The sequence below is a fragment of the Strongylocentrotus purpuratus genome, unplaced genomic scaffold (assembly GCF_000002235.5).
Source record: "Strongylocentrotus purpuratus isolate Spur 01 unplaced genomic scaffold, Spur_5.0 spur5_scaffold_12, whole genome shotgun sequence".
Classification (NCBI taxonomy): Eukaryota; Metazoa; Echinodermata; class Echinoidea; order Camarodonta; family Strongylocentrotidae; genus Strongylocentrotus; species Strongylocentrotus purpuratus.
In genome coordinates this window covers 15,067,189-15,083,379 of record NW_022145597.1, presented here as the reverse complement: position 1 = coordinate 15,083,379, position 16,191 = coordinate 15,067,189, and the positions used below count along the sequence as shown (strand labels likewise).

The window sequence follows — 16,191 nt, the reverse complement described above, 5'->3', positions numbered from 1 at the left end:
ACGTCAAATTTGTGGATTTTCACGTCTTTGACGCAAAAATCCACAAATTTGTTGTATAGGTATACGTCAAATTCGTGGATTTTCACGTCTTTGACGTGAAAATCCACAAATTTGTTGCATAGGTATACGTCAAATTTTGCGTTTGCGTGTCCCTTAGGAGCCACCATATGAATGTAATGGTCAGGGAAACTGGATCTCATATGAACCCCAGTTCATGTATAAGCTCAACACAGTGGATCCTCCGGTGTTCCGACCGCCTGATCTACCGACCTAGGTACCCCTGCGAGGAAGATGAAAACGTCAGGTGTGCACCGAACCATAGGCTACGTAAACAAGGGAAGAAAGGTGGCGTTAGGCAACGCGTTCGTCGCTTACCGACTATCACTAGGGACTTTTAGATTTGCACGTTAACAGCTTTGACTGCAACGTGTGACGTCATTTTAAGGCACTGCGCATGCGTTACGTCGTCTCAGTCGGCGATCGAGAATGCGTCAACCTTGATTTTCCTAAATCTTGTACATACACATACATACATATTGATATTTATATAGCGCCTTTACATGCTCAATGTACTAGTATGCCGCGTGCGCATAAAATATACAGTTCCTCAGGTAGACAAAGGAACATCCCTTCCCTGCTATGTAAAAATGTGTAGAACAGGTGTCACATGCATATTCACCTGTTCTATACATGTTTACATATTAATAGCAGTGAAGGGATGTTCTTTTGTTGAAGGTAGAATGAGGAACTGTATATTTTGTCCTCTTTCTTTGTCCGTGATGTTCATAGTGTTAATTCCTGCATGCATGTATATCGTCGAGTGCAATCTAAAAGATTTCTAATTGTAGTCAACATGGGCAGTTAAGTACGTTGACACGCATGATCAGTCGGCGTTCGTCGTGTTCTCGTCCACTCATTCTAAAAGTCCCTACTATGGCGAATCTCAGATCTATTTCTAACAAAATAAATGGGATAAGAGGCTTAGTGCGATATAATTGTGAATTCAGGGAGTCTCGTCTCTTAAGCAGGGCTCCGAGTTGGGGCCACGAGTTGTGGCGAGCTGGCTCGATCTTATGGCAAGCCGTTTTATCATTAAAACATATTTCTTGATATCAAGAAATCAATTCTTGGTATCAAGAAGTAATGTTACGTCGTAAAGCAATGGTAATTCTTAATATCAAGAATTCGATTTCGTGATATCAAGAAATATGTTTCAATGATAGAACGGCTTGCCATAAGATCGCGCCAGCTCGCCACAACTCGTGGCTCCAACTCGGCTAAGTTAGAGCCCTGCTTTATGCTTTACCGAAACATGGCGCACTCCATCTATCCCGAGCGACGCCATCGACATCGACGGCTTTCAGCTCATCCGATTGGATATATCACAGGCAACGCCACATAAGTCGAAATGCGGGGGGGGGGGGGTATCTATCTAAATGAATGAAAAGTGGTGTAGAAACTTTACTATCAGATCAAGTATCCGAACCAAATATTGAACTGCTATATTTATCATTAAGGCTATTCTACCTGCCCAAAATATTCCTCCTTCCAATAAACATTTTCGGATTTCCTTGGTCCAGCTAACCAGAGTTCTATATTTTTTACTCCGTCATATACACATGAAATTATAGACATCGTTTCAAACCTAGACAACAAGAAAAGTTCCGGCTACGATGACATCAATAATGTTATCCTTAAAGCCATTATTCCAATTGTAGTAGATCCCCTGGTTCATATATTTGATTTGTCTCTGTTACTTGGGCAAATTCCAAACTGTATGAAAAACGCAAAAGTCATTCCTTTATTAAAAAAGGGGACAAACTAAATGTAAACAACTATCGACCTATCTCCTGATTATCTTCTTTCTCTAAGATCTTGGAGAAAGTCATATATATTAGAACAGTTGCCTTCCTAAAAGATCAAAATGTTTTCTCCATTTTTCAATTTGGTTTTAGGGAAAAGCATAGTACCATTCATGCTTTATTATCTTTTGTGGAGAAAGTAGCTTATGCTATTGACAAATCCTCTCATATGGTTGGTATTTTCCTGGACTTCTCCAAGGCCTTTGACAAAATAGACCTTGATATATTACTTTATAAACTTTTCCATTACGGTGTACGTGGAAAGGCTTTGGAGTGGTTCAGGAACTATCTTTTGAATAGAAAGCAATATGTCTTTTTAAACGATTGTTCATCAGATTTATGTAATGTTAGCTGTGGCGTTTCACATGGGAGCCTCCTAGGGCCACTTTTATTTATTCTATATATATAAATGATTTCTGTAGGTCATCTTATATTTTATCGTTCATACTTTTTGCTGACGACACGAATCTGTTCTTTTTCCACAACAATCCACACACTCTTATGCAAACGGTTAATTCTGAACTATCAAAGATCCTACAATGGATTAGAGTAAACAAACTTTCACTTAATCTCAAAAAACGAATTATATGTTGTTCAGTAATACTATAGATTCACTGCCAAGCAACATTGTATTCGACGACGTCCCGTTGGAGAGTGTTTCTTTCACTAAATGTTTAGGCGTAACAGTCGACAATAGACTCTCCTGGAAGTACCACATTGACAACACCTGTAAAACTATTTTCCGTAATATTGGTGCCATGAATAGATTAACAACTCATCTCCCTTCATCTTCCTTACTTACACTTTTTTTTTCACTGGTCTTACCATATCTAAATTATTGACTCCTGGTGTGGGGGCAATACATACCTAACTTTGTTTAAAAATAAAGCTCTTCGTATCATTTGTCTTTCTCATTTTCGCTCTCATACGGATCCTCTTTTCTTTAAAAATAAAATATTGAAAGTTAAAGATCTTTATCTCTTTCAGTTAGGCTAGTTTATGTATTCTTATAATAACAACATCTTTCCTTTCGTTTTTGATGATATGTTCACCCTAAATAAATCCTCTCATAAGCACCAACTCGGCATTGTAATGACTTTCATTTACCTTTGCTGAGAACCCTTCTAGCTCAAAAAACGTTTATTTATACAGCCCTCAAATTTTGGAACTCTATTCATAATGACATTCAACTTGCCCCCTCTCTGAATTTATTTAAGAGGAAATTGAAATTGTTTCTTATACTTCCTTACAATACAAATGAATATCAGTGCATTGTCAAATCATTTCTTGCCTTCCTTTCCTTCCCGTCACATCTTTTTTAACGCTCTGTATGTATATTACTATATTCAAGGAGGATCCTCCTTGCTATAATTATGGTCACTACCGCTGCATTATGCCCATCGTGCACCCCCACTCTCTCTTTCTCTCTCGTTTCTTCTCTTCTCCACCTCTCCTCTCTTTTTCTTTACTCATCACATATGCAGCAACATCTTCTATTCTTCCAGTTCTCCTTTTTTTTCTTGCTTTATTTTCTGCTGTCTTATATATATATTTTTTTAATTATTAATATTTATGTCTTATCTGTCAGTCGTCATTGTCTCTTTTGACCTTTCAAGTGCTCACTATACTTTATCGTAACAAGTTTTCAAATTACGGATTTATAATTGCATTATTATTCTGCCACTTTTTGGTAATCTCTGTTCATATATGTTTTTTGAAGTCGATATATTTACATGTTACACAAATAATGTTTGTCATTATTTTAAGGGATCCACATTTTACAAGCTCTGCTTTTCAGTGGATCCCTCCATTTCAACAGGTTTATCTTTAAAAAAAAAAATAATTAAAACCCCAATATACTGGATAATTATGTATACTTTCTATTTCACAACTTTAAAGGTACTATGTCCCATTTGCAGGCCCAATAAATGAAAAGGTTAAAGTCCAACGGCATTTGAAAGTTAATACTAATTAAGAATTTCCCTAAAAAAGAAGGGGCTTGAAAAGCGACTATTATATGTCGAATCGACTTAGGAGCTATAGAGCCAGTAAGTAATAGTTTGATTTTTCAAACCATTGTACCGAATGGTTGTACGTTTTATGCTGCGCAAAGATTCAATCAGTTTTTATTTTGGCCATTACAAGAAGTGGGTTATTGATATAGACAAAATTTATGCTCATGTATCCTTTACAGCTCATTTTATGTATGTTATTACCAAATAAGGAAAAAAAGCCAGTCAGTCACTCAATAGTGTCTGACAGTGAAGTCTAGCAAGTAAACGGGTTTCCTTGCATAACTTGAATATTAGGACACTGCTAACGTTTAAATTTCACAGATAGGACATACATGACATATTCATTATTCCTGCAAAGTACTACAGAATTTAATGTTAGCTGCAAAAGGGACATATTATGTTTAAACCATGTAACATGTATTATATTATTGAATGTTGAATTGTATATCTGATTTCTTGTCATAATTACTGTTCTGTTGGAAATGAAAAATAAAACTGAAACTGAAACTGAAACGTCCCACGTGAGTTTGGACAAGTCCATATTCTGCTCGTACATGCCCTCCCAATGGAGATGCAAAGAGCGCATCAGCTACGATTTCGGACACGGTCGACTCCTTAGCAACGACATCCCCTGACGCATCTATCAAGCTGCTAGGGGACTTCAACCACCGTCGCCTGCAGAATACCCTACCGAACTATCATCAAGTTGTCGACTGCGCAACACGAGGAAACAACTTCATGGATAGGTGCTACTGCTCCATACGGGACGCCTATGAGGTTAACGTACGCCATGGTAATGGCAAGTCGGATCACAATATCATGCATCTCCTACCGAAATATAAGCACTTGATCAAAAGGGAGAAGGTTCAGATAAAAACAAATCAACTTACTTAATCAACTACTTATCTCTAGCGCTTTAAACTTGGATGAAGCAGTCGAAATTGCCGACGGTTATATCTTATTCTGTAAAGATTTACACATTACGGATAAAGAGATAAAGGTATTTCCAAACCAAAAACCATGGGTTAGGAATAATTTGAAGGATTTGTTTGTGCAAAGAAACAGGGCCTTTTCAAATCAGGATGATGATGAACTCAGGGACATTAATCTTAATATTCAGGAAAAAATGGTGATGGGAAAGAAAAATATAGAGAACAGTTAGAGAGTAAATTCAGATCTGATTATCCACGTGAAGTTTGGAAGTGTACGCAAATGATGACAGGTTATAAAAAGAAGCAGAAACCCCCACCAGTGTCAGAATCTAGACCGTTCATGATACAGTCAATGAATTCAATACGTTTTATGCAAGATTTGACGACAATTGTTTTGATGCCGAAAGTATTAGGATTGTAAACACTTTGAAAAAATCCAATGATACACCAATTGTATATCAGCACAATTATGTTGTCATGTACTTCAAATGCACTAATCCAAGAAGATGTATGGGACCGAACAGTATTTTTTGGAAAGTACTCAAAACATGTGCCTGGCAATGAGCCACCCTTTTGTCACTCTTTTTGAAGAATCTTAGGACCAAAACCAAGTCCCATTGTGCTGGAAATCATCATCAATAATACCAGCAGCCAAAACAGTATCTGAACCCAATGACTACCGGCCCATATCCCTCACCTCATTGGTCATGAAATGTTTTGAACGCATAATTCTTCAGAAGTACATTCTCCCACAGAGCGGCCTGGCAAAGATCCTTTACAATTTGCCTCCGAACCACCCAAGTCTGTTAATGATGCCATTTTATTGCTAAAGGGGATTTCACACCGGGCTGTCCTACGCTGGCCTACGTACATGTAACTAAACGCCGATGGACGCAACAAGATTAACATGTTTAATTTTATTGGCGTACTTTCGGCGTAGACACTAAAAGCAGAAAGTACGCCTTGTGACGCAAGTCTACGCAACACTACGCTACTGTACGCCATGCCTACGCAATAGTACGCTACCTTTTGCCAGTCCGACGAAGCAGTAAAAGCTTGCGCCCACAGTAAGCAGCCGTACGCCAGCCTACGCATAACCTACGTAGGGACTACGCCGAAGCAACATTTTTGTCATAAATACGCATCCTAATTTCGGCGTAGTTCGTACGCCACACTACGCAACTCTACGCACTCCGGTGTGGAAGGGGATACCATTCGTCGATTTTTGGTCGACTTTCAACACAATTCAGCCCCACCTCGTGATAAATAAGCTTACCGCTTTGAATGTAAAACCCTCTCTAGTCCAGTAGACGGTACCATATACCATGTACATGACCTGGAAAAGTTGATAAGTACAATTCATTTTTGTTGATTTGTGTTCTAGATGGGTATTGAAGTAAATTCAACTTGGTTGCCAGCTTGGCAACCTTGGGCAACTTTTTTTAATAGCCATATTAGCATAATCATCTAATTAGCATATGTGCAATATGTAATAATGTTGCTAATCTCAATCCTGGAAGCCTCAAAAACATGGATAATACGTCTTTTCAAGGGTTATATATGACAAGGAATTCATTTATAACACCAATTTTTATTTTTAAGTAATACAATTGTCTTAAATAGCATAATTAGCATAATAATGTACAATATAAGGACTTCATTGTCATTGTAAAGCCTAAACATGGTGCAATGCAACATTGTAAATCCCTTATGAAAGACCAATCATTAATTCATGAGACGATATTCCATGTATATGTAGTATAATTAGCCTAATTAGCATAATCATTTAATAAGCTTATATGTGCAGTATGTAATAATGTTGCTAATCTTAATCCAGGAAGCCTGAAAACATAGATAATGTGACTTTTCAAGGGTTTTTCATGAAGAGGAATTCATTTATGACAGCAATATTTATTTTTGAGTAATGCAATTGTCTTAAAAATAGCATGATGAGCTAATTAGCATATGTACGATATATGGAATTTATTGTCATTGTTTATCTATAAAGCCTAAAAATGGTGCAATGCAACATTGTAAATCACTTTTGAAAGACTACACATTAATACATTAGAAGATATTCCATGTAGATGTCGTATAATTAGCCTTATTAGCATATACACTGTATGTGCCTTATGTAATAATGTTGCTAATCTTAATCCAGGAAGACTGAAAACATGGATAATATGACTTTTCCGGCGTTTTCCATGACGAGGGATTAAGTTGAGACACCAGTTTTTATTTTTAAGTAATGTAATTGGCTTAATATGTACTAATTGTACTAATATGCCTAATTAGCATGTATGTAGAATATCAATTATTTGGGACTCTATTTAGCTTCACAAATTGTATGTCCAATGTGGTGGTTATCTTGGTCTTAAGGCAATGTTTTTGAACCTCATGAAATGTCTAGGAAATGACGGGGTCATCATACGCAGTGATGGTTAGGCTTCAGTCCTTGGATTTAGAGAGACTGTCGGAAACACACTGAAGATGGTTAAAGCAGATGATAATGAAGGAATTGATGATGTGGTGAGACAGGTACGTACATAGGCCAGGGATGTTGAATACAACGATGCGAACTATGATCTGTCTATGTTTACCAAAGCCAGAACCATTGAGAGTACAAGCCCGACGTTGCTCAAGCTGGTGGCAGAATTCCTGGAAAAGTCATATTATCCATGTTTTCAGGCTTCCCGGATTAAGATTAGCAACATTATTACACATTGCACATATATGCTTATTAGGCTAATTATACTACATCTACATGAAATATCTTCTCATGAATTAATGATTTTTCTTTCAAAAGTGATTTACAATGTTGCATTGCACCATTTTTAGGCTTTATAAATAAACAATGACAATGAAGTCCATATATTGTACACATGCTAATTAGCTCATTATGCTCATTGTGCTATTTAAGATAATTGCATTACTTGGAATCAAAAACTGGTGTCATAAATGAATTCCTCGTGATAGAAAACCCTTGAAAGTTGTATTATCCATGTTTTCAGGCTTCCTGGATTGAGATTAGTAACATTATTACATATTGCACATATATGCTAAATAGATTATTATGCTAATTAGGCTATTTATATTTCATATACATGGAATATCTTCTCATGAATTAATGATTAATCTTTCAAAAGTGATTTACAATGTTGCATTTTACCATGTTTAGGCTTTATAGATAAACAATGACAATGGAGTCCATATAGTGTACATATTATGCTAATGATGCTATTTAAGACAATTGTATTACTTAAAAATAAAAATTGGTGTCATAAATGAATTCCTTATCATAGAGAACTCTTGAAAAGTCGTATTATCCATGTTTTCAGGCTTCCTGGATTGAGATTAGCAACATTATTACATATTGCACATATGCTAAGTAGATGATTATGCTAATATGGCTATTAAAAAAAGTTGCCCGAGGTTGCCAAGCTGGCAACCAAGCTGAATTTACTTTAATACCCATCTAGAACACAAATCAACAAAAAAAAAACTTGTATTTAACAACTTTTCCGGGTCTGAAAAACTTCTACAGGACTACTCTGATACTCTGGCTTCATGATTTTCGAACGGGCAGAATTCAAAGAGTAAAACTACAAAATGTTTTGTATGATTTCGTTACTACGATCAAAGTTCCCCCCCCCCCCACCCAGGGTTAGGTGTTGTCAGCACCATTATTTATCATGTATACAAATGATTGTATCTCGTCACATGACAATGTCTCAATTGTTAGATATGCTTATGCCCCGGCTATCATGGGCATGATCTATATCAATGACGAACGCAAATATCGGGAGGAATTATTCATGTTTGAGAATTGGTGTGAAGAAAATTTCTTGGTATTAAACATATCTAAAACGAAATCCAGTCATGCTTAAAGGAGTGGATATACAGAGTGCCGAGAGTGTTATAGGTAATACAACGTTTTGATATGGGGTTATGAATTTGGTTCAAATGAACATATTGGAAGCATATGCGATCCTTCAATATTGAGTGATCATTGTCGCGGTTGAAATCGAGTCTAAAGTTATGAAATTGCAAAATATAAACTTTTTATGTTGTATAGCTCCCTCTCAAGGTAGAGAAATTAAGCTATAAAACAATGTTTCTTGACTAAAATCGACCGATTAGCTATTCCCGTTTGGAAATTATATATCACAACCACATATTCTTAGATTTTCATGGTCGCAGCTATCAGTGTACGGCCGTAGGCACTATTTGAAATTTATCCAAATTTACCGGGAGCACCGGTAAATTTTTACGTTCCATTTTTCTCGAAAGCAAAATGTTTTAGGGGCTAAAATTGTTAGTGCTTATAATACATCCGCAGGGGCATCCAAATATCAAATATATCAAAATTGTAAAGAATCCCTATCCACCCAATTTTCAAAATTTCCCAAAACTGTTTATTACCTAGTAAGTACCTTGGTACAATAATTGATAATGAACTATCATGGAAACATGAGACCAATGCCAATCTCTGTATGCAAAGGCTCAACAACGAATGTACTCTCTACGAAAACTGAATTCATTCCATGTTGACAGAACCATCCTGAGGTTATTCTACAAGTCAGTAATAGAAAGTGTAATGCTTTTTAGTTGTGCGGTCTGGTATGGTGGTTGCAGACAGGAGAATCTTAGGAAATTGTAGAGAATAGCCAATCATGCTGGCAAGATGACTGGCGAAGTGACAGATTTGAAACAGGAATGCGTTAATACAATTCTGAAACAGGTATCACAGATTTTGGAAAATGGTAATCACCCCCTTCATCCTTGCTATACCCTAATGGGATCGGGGAAGCGGTACAGATCAATGAAGGCTCGAACTTCACGATTCCCTAATTCCTACGTTCCCGCTTCCATTCGTAAATACAATGAACAACGCCAGTCAAATTGAATATGCCTGTATCTTGCCACTTCGCTATTCATCCGTTGCATTGTACCGTTTCCTTTCAAACAAATGTACCATTATCACGAGCAAAGAAATAAATTATGCCCTATGATATCATATGTCATTCCAAGTTTTATTTATATACCGTTTAATTAATATATTCACCCCCCCCCCTTCATCCTTGCTATACCCTAATGCGATCGGGGAAGCGGTACAGATCAATGAAGGCTCGAACTTCACGATTCCCTAATTCCTACGTTCCCGCTTTCCATTCGTAAATACAATGAACAACGCCAGTCAAATTGAATATGCCTGTATCTTGCCACTTCGCTATTCATCCGTTGCATTGTAACGTTTCCTTTCAAACAAATGTACCATTATCACGAGCAAAGAAATAAATAATGCCCTATGATATCATATGTCATTCCAAGTTTTATTTATATACCGTTTAATTTATGAAGAACAAAACAAACAAAAAAGAATTCAGATAATAAATAATGATAATAAATAATATTGATGATGATGATGATAATATAAAATAATAATAATAGTGACAAAAATAATAATGATAATAATGATGATGATGATGATAATAATGATAATATTAAATAATACAAATACAATAATAATAATAATAATATATGTCCGAATTCTACGCAGTCGTAGATTTTCATTTGTGTAAATCAATTTAATTTCTTCCATTATTCCACTATGTAAAAACGATACCGTGTTTTCATTTGACTACGCCATTGTAAATTTGCTACTGTGTATTATCTATTCGTATATTATAATGTTCTTGTGCTCTAATGTAATGCCGACAAACTAAATTTCCAAATGGACCAATAAAATGAATCTGAATGAATCTTAATCTGAATCTGAATTAAAGGAAAACGCATTGCATAGCATCGATGTGCAACAAATGTTTACCGGTTGCTTCTACATTTCACGACACATCTTTCCATTAAAGTAATTGTTTCAGTTATCGATATGAATTCATTTTATTAAGTCGATCAAGTAGATTGATTATATTTATGTTTAGCGCCATCTGGAGGCTACTAAATTCGTGTGAAGTTTTGTTTCCAGTGGATGAAATATGTTGATATTGGAGGCATCTTTGTGTAATATAGATGTTAGATGCACTTAAGAAGGCAGAATGAAGGTATGTAATGATGCAATGTGATGAATGTTATATATATATATATATATAAATGCTGTAATGATGCGATATTCTATGATTAAGTACCTTTCATTCGCACCTAACTCGCTGTGTACATTATATGGATGTAACTTACATTGCACAGTAGCCGAGACGGTCGGCTCACATACCAAATGTTATTGTTATGTAATGTACACTACGGCATGCGATTGAAAGGTACACATATGCAAGAATGTAAACAAAGATTTGCCTAGTTTGAGTTATTGTACAAAGATGAGTACTTCAAGTGCATAATATGAGAAAGTTGTTATATGATTTATACAAGTTTATATTGATAATTAATAGATGGTTTAGTTATAAAGATACATGCTGTAATTATGAACAGAAGTGATACAAAGGATGTAGTTTGACTTGGTTCAATTAAGCATACATACTGGTAGTAACAAATAGTTAGAATTGTATTTAGTTTATATGCAGTACAAGTTAATGTGTGAGATCAGGAAAAGAGCTAAAACAAAGGTTAATACAAGGGGTTAATTAGCTATATTAGATGCATATTATTGATAAGAGTCACCAGGTTTTCTCTAATCATATGTATATTCATGAACAGTTGATTTATGATCCGTTCAATCTATTTTCATTTGTGCAGTTTTTACGGAGCATTTGGAGCAACGAGAGAACAATAGAAACGACCAATAACAAAGTCAAAGATGCTTCCGCTACAGTAATTTTAAGTCGTATTTTCTTTGTGGGTCATCACTAAACATGTTAAATTGATACATCATTCGTAAAATGTCGAAAATACTATTGTCAATAAAGTTATATTTCGATTATTAATAACAATAATAATAATAATAATAATAATAATAATCCTTGCTCTTAAATGCGCATTTCTTTTTCCTTATCTTCTTTTCAACCCCACATGGAGCTCATCATTTTGTATTATTGTCTGTACCCCCAATCTCCCACTTCTTTTTGTCATTGTCTCTTTGTATTATGACCGTGTTCTTTTATCTTTGTCGTGTAAAGTATTGTCTTGTCCCTTTCTCGTCTCTGCTGGCATCCCCCTTTTCTTTCCCCTATTTTGTAGTTCCTTTTGTAGTTACGGATTAGTTGGTTTAATTACTCATTATCCATAAGTATCAGTTGTTCACATTTGTACAAGCATTGCTTTTTAGTGTACCCCTCTGTTTCCAACATGTATTTCTTACATTTGTTTTAAATGCTTATAATTGATATGTAATGTTTTGTTGGAAACATGAATAAATTGAAACTGAAATTGAATTGAATGATCCCAATAAACAAAATCACCTGAAAATCACGTCAATATCAAGGTATCGACTTGAGGGGAGTTACGTTCTTCAAATACCGGACATTTACGTAAATGTGTAAATACGTTTATTGCACTAGGTCACTTAAAACACACGTACACTAAATCACGCAATTGTCAAAGCAATATCACCATTATAATAACGTGATTATCTCTACCTTGGAGACCATGGTTTGGAAACCTAATACTCCCGTGTTTGTTTGGTTATGAAATTACATCTTCATAAACGAAATTATCGCGTCACAGAAACACGTGAAGCGTTAGTGATAGTTTTAGTCAAAATATCTGCGTGAAATTCACGTGCATATTACGAGGCTGACTTGAGATGAATCATGTTCTTCATTCACGTGAAATTTACGTCGAAGAGGAAATACATTACTGTAACCCGCGTTCAACCCAATAATTACGCAAATGTTACACAATAAATGAAACAAAAATAATGACGTTCTCATCCCGTTTCTGAACATCGTGTTTTGGATCTTCCATAATTACGTCTAGGCGCACCGGAAGCAGTTTGGGATTAGAGGGGGTGGGGAGGGGTGGGGGGAGGGGGGGGGGGTGGTTGCAAACATCCCAGAGGAGAAAGCTAGTTGCAACTGGTCCAGTTGATGAACCAGTTAATGCCAACTGGTAACCCCGGAAATTGAAATGGGCTAAATGATCCAGTTGATCCAGACCAGTTAGAATTCAACTGGTGTAGCTGAGCCATTAGAACCATTTGGTAAAACTTTCAACCAGTTGAACGGCAACAACACTTCAATACTGGTACATCTGTATTTCCAATGTAAAGGCATCGGTACTAAGTAGACTAACATAATTTAAATAATCGAAATTTTTTCATATACTTGTATTTTATTGAAATTATTTTAGTTCTAGTTAATGTTTCCTTATTCATGTTTAATTAAATGTAATTTATACGAAGTAGCGAAATGTCCTAATAACTGGTAATTTATATTTGTAGTATTTTCGAAATGAATTGCATATTACAAAATCATCAGTAATTAAGAAATATGCTGTAAATTCAGATAAATTGTTTAAAAAACATAGATCTACACGCACCCCATAGTCAATATGCAAATTAATTGGTGTCAGCTGGATCAACTGGAAATATGCCAATAGTCAGCCAGCAGTCATCAACTGGTGCAACTGGAAATATGCACACAGACCAGTTATCATCTGGTGCAATGAAAAGATGCCAACAGTCAGTTATCAACTGGTGAAAATAGAAATGTGCCAACAGTCACGGGATTATCACCACGGAACTTAAATGGTAACTGTGAAACCATCAAGACACCCAAGAATAACTAATTTTTCACATCTGGAAATCACGGAATACCCAGCTTATATTAATAATCCGTTTGAGTCACGAGATCATCACCGCGTAACTGCTGGCAACTTTGACTACCATTTAAATAGGTGTTTTAAGACACCTAATAATGACTAATTTTTCACAACTTAAAATCACCGATGCCCAGCTTAGATTAATAATCCGTTTGAGTCACGAGATCATCACCGCGGAACTGCTGGCAACTTTGACTACCATTTAAATAGGTGTTTTAAGACACCTAATAATTACTAATTCTTCACACGTAAATATCACGGATTCACAGCTTAGATTAGTAATCAGTTTTAGCTACGTGATCATAACCAAGAAAGTTATGGTAAATTTGAAACCATTTAAAAAGGTGTTTTAAGACACCTAATAATTACTAATTCTTCACACCTAAAAGTCACGTATGCCCAGCTTAGATTAATAATCCGTTTGAGTCACGAGATCATCACCGCGGAACTGCTGGCAACTTTGACTACCATTTAAATAGGTGTTTTAAGACACCTAATAATTACTAATTTTTCACACCTAAATATCACGGATTCACAGCTAGATTAGTAATCAGTTTTAGCTACGTGATCATAACCAAGAAAGTTATGGTAACTTTGAAACCATTTTAAATAAAGAAGTGTGTAAGACTTACTAGAATTACTAATTTAATATAACCAGAGATTCACGGACAGAACAATAAGACGATTAGCCGGTGTAAGTAACGTGATTATTACCATCAACCTTGGATAACCTCTGAAACCAATCGATTAAGGTGCTTACAAGACCAAATAATTACTTATTTATCACCACCATCGGTTAACGGACAAAAAAACTCGTTGCTTGGTCAAGTGGATATTTGGTCATAAACACGTGATTTACAGAGGTAAGTGGAATCACGTTACTCCAGTCGCGTGATAAATTGGTGATTTTTAGGTTAGATGAAAACGTGAACAGGGGTACCTTTTTTGTTTAAATGAAGGCACGTGTCGATAACGTTTAAATTTAGTTCAAAAGGCACCATACTTTAAAATCCCTTAAAATACACTCCCAAAATAGGTTACTTTTTAGTGTTTTGTTTATTGGGATAACACTAATATCAATTTATATAGCGCAGCTACCATATAAATCTACTCAACTGCGTTCTTCACCCTTATTTTCTCTCTCTCTTTCTCTCTCTATCTCTCTCCCTCTCTCTCTCTCTCTATCTATCTCTCTGTTACGCCTCTTGTTCGCAATCTTTGCAATATGCCGACTATTCAATATAGTTATATTCAATGGATGCCAGTTTGCTAATTCGCTTGTTTTTCTCGATCTAATGCATTATGAGGTTTATTCTTTCTAAAATATATCAATTCTTTGGAATTTTTTATTCCCAATTTGGCTTAACTTTAAAAAAAATTCATTTCATATTTATATTTATCAACTATTATAATAGGTTATATATCACGCTCGTTACATCAATTCTCATTGTATTTTATTCAATTGATTTAAATCCGCTCTTCTTTTACTGTTGTAATTGTTTAACCGAAAAAGGCCGGGGGGGGGGGGGGGGTAGGCATTATGCCCCCCCCCCCCCCGCGATTTTCCCCATTGTTCGGGAACGCGTACGGATGGCGCCCCACCGCTCACTGACTTTGATCTTTCGAGCCTGCGCATCTTTTAAAACATTTTTTTGTTGAATGTAGTAATTACTGTCTTATTTTTAAAATTGATAGTGGCAGCACTGATGTGCTTCTCAGAAGTAGGTTATGCAGACAATACAACCAACACTGGGCCTACAAAAACCACTGGAGCTACAACGAATGGACCTACTACAACTGTTGATCCTACAGCAACTACTGCAATTAACTTGACAACCACTGGACCTAAAACCACTACAGGCAACATGACAACCGCGTTCAGCGACATGACAGCCACTGCAAGCAACATGACAACCGCGTTCACCAACATGTCAACCACTGCAAGCAACATGACAACCGCGTTCACCAACATGCCAACCACTGCAAGCAACATGACAATCACTGGACCTATAACCACTGCAAGCAACATGACCACCATTGGACCTACAACCACTGCAGGCAACATGACAACCGCGTTCAGCGACATTACAACCACTGCAAGCAACATGACAACCACGTTCAGCAACATGACAACCGCAGTCAGCAACATGACAACCAGTGAATCTACCACTGCAAGCGACATGACAACCGCGGTCAGCAACATGACTACAGAGAGTGGAACGACAAGCACCACCACGTCAGGTATCTGTAGGAAATATTTAAGTCCTGGTGTTGGTTTGATTCTTAAATCATATGAACTGAAAATATTTCCCCCGTTTTTTAAAGGCCGTTTGAAGGTAATGGGATACCAATAACCCGAAGACATACTATGTGTATAGCTAGAAGATTAAAATCAGCCTTGTGCTCTGTTCGCTATGTGAGCGCGCACAGGTCATTTGACTTGTTTACATATAAGTCCCATTATTTGCTTTATCTCTTCGGAGAAGAATTATTTGAAATTCATATTTTTAATATATCATGTCGACTAGGAACCTCTTTGATAGACGTGTATTTTTGTTGTTGTGGTGATAGTTGTTGTTGCAGTTGTTGATGTTGGTGTTGTTTATAAATGCCCTTTAAGCTTAAAAGTATAGACCACTTCTGGTCATGCGATTG

The 16,191-nt window shown here is 36.2% G+C and overlaps 1 protein-coding gene across 1 annotated transcript in view; it reads left to right on the top strand.

Annotated features, from left to right (window-relative positions):
- Positions 1–16,191, top strand: part of LOC115922473 (serine-rich adhesin for platelets-like) — a 44,204-nt gene that overhangs the window by 3,525 nt on the left and 24,488 nt on the right. The window contains exons 2-3 of the mRNA XM_030981385.1: positions 4,449–4,670; positions 15,232–15,777. Coding sequence (XP_030837245.1) covers positions 4,449–4,670; positions 15,232–15,777 — 768 coding nt within the window. The remainder of the gene's footprint in view (positions 1–4,448; positions 4,671–15,231; positions 15,778–16,191) is intronic.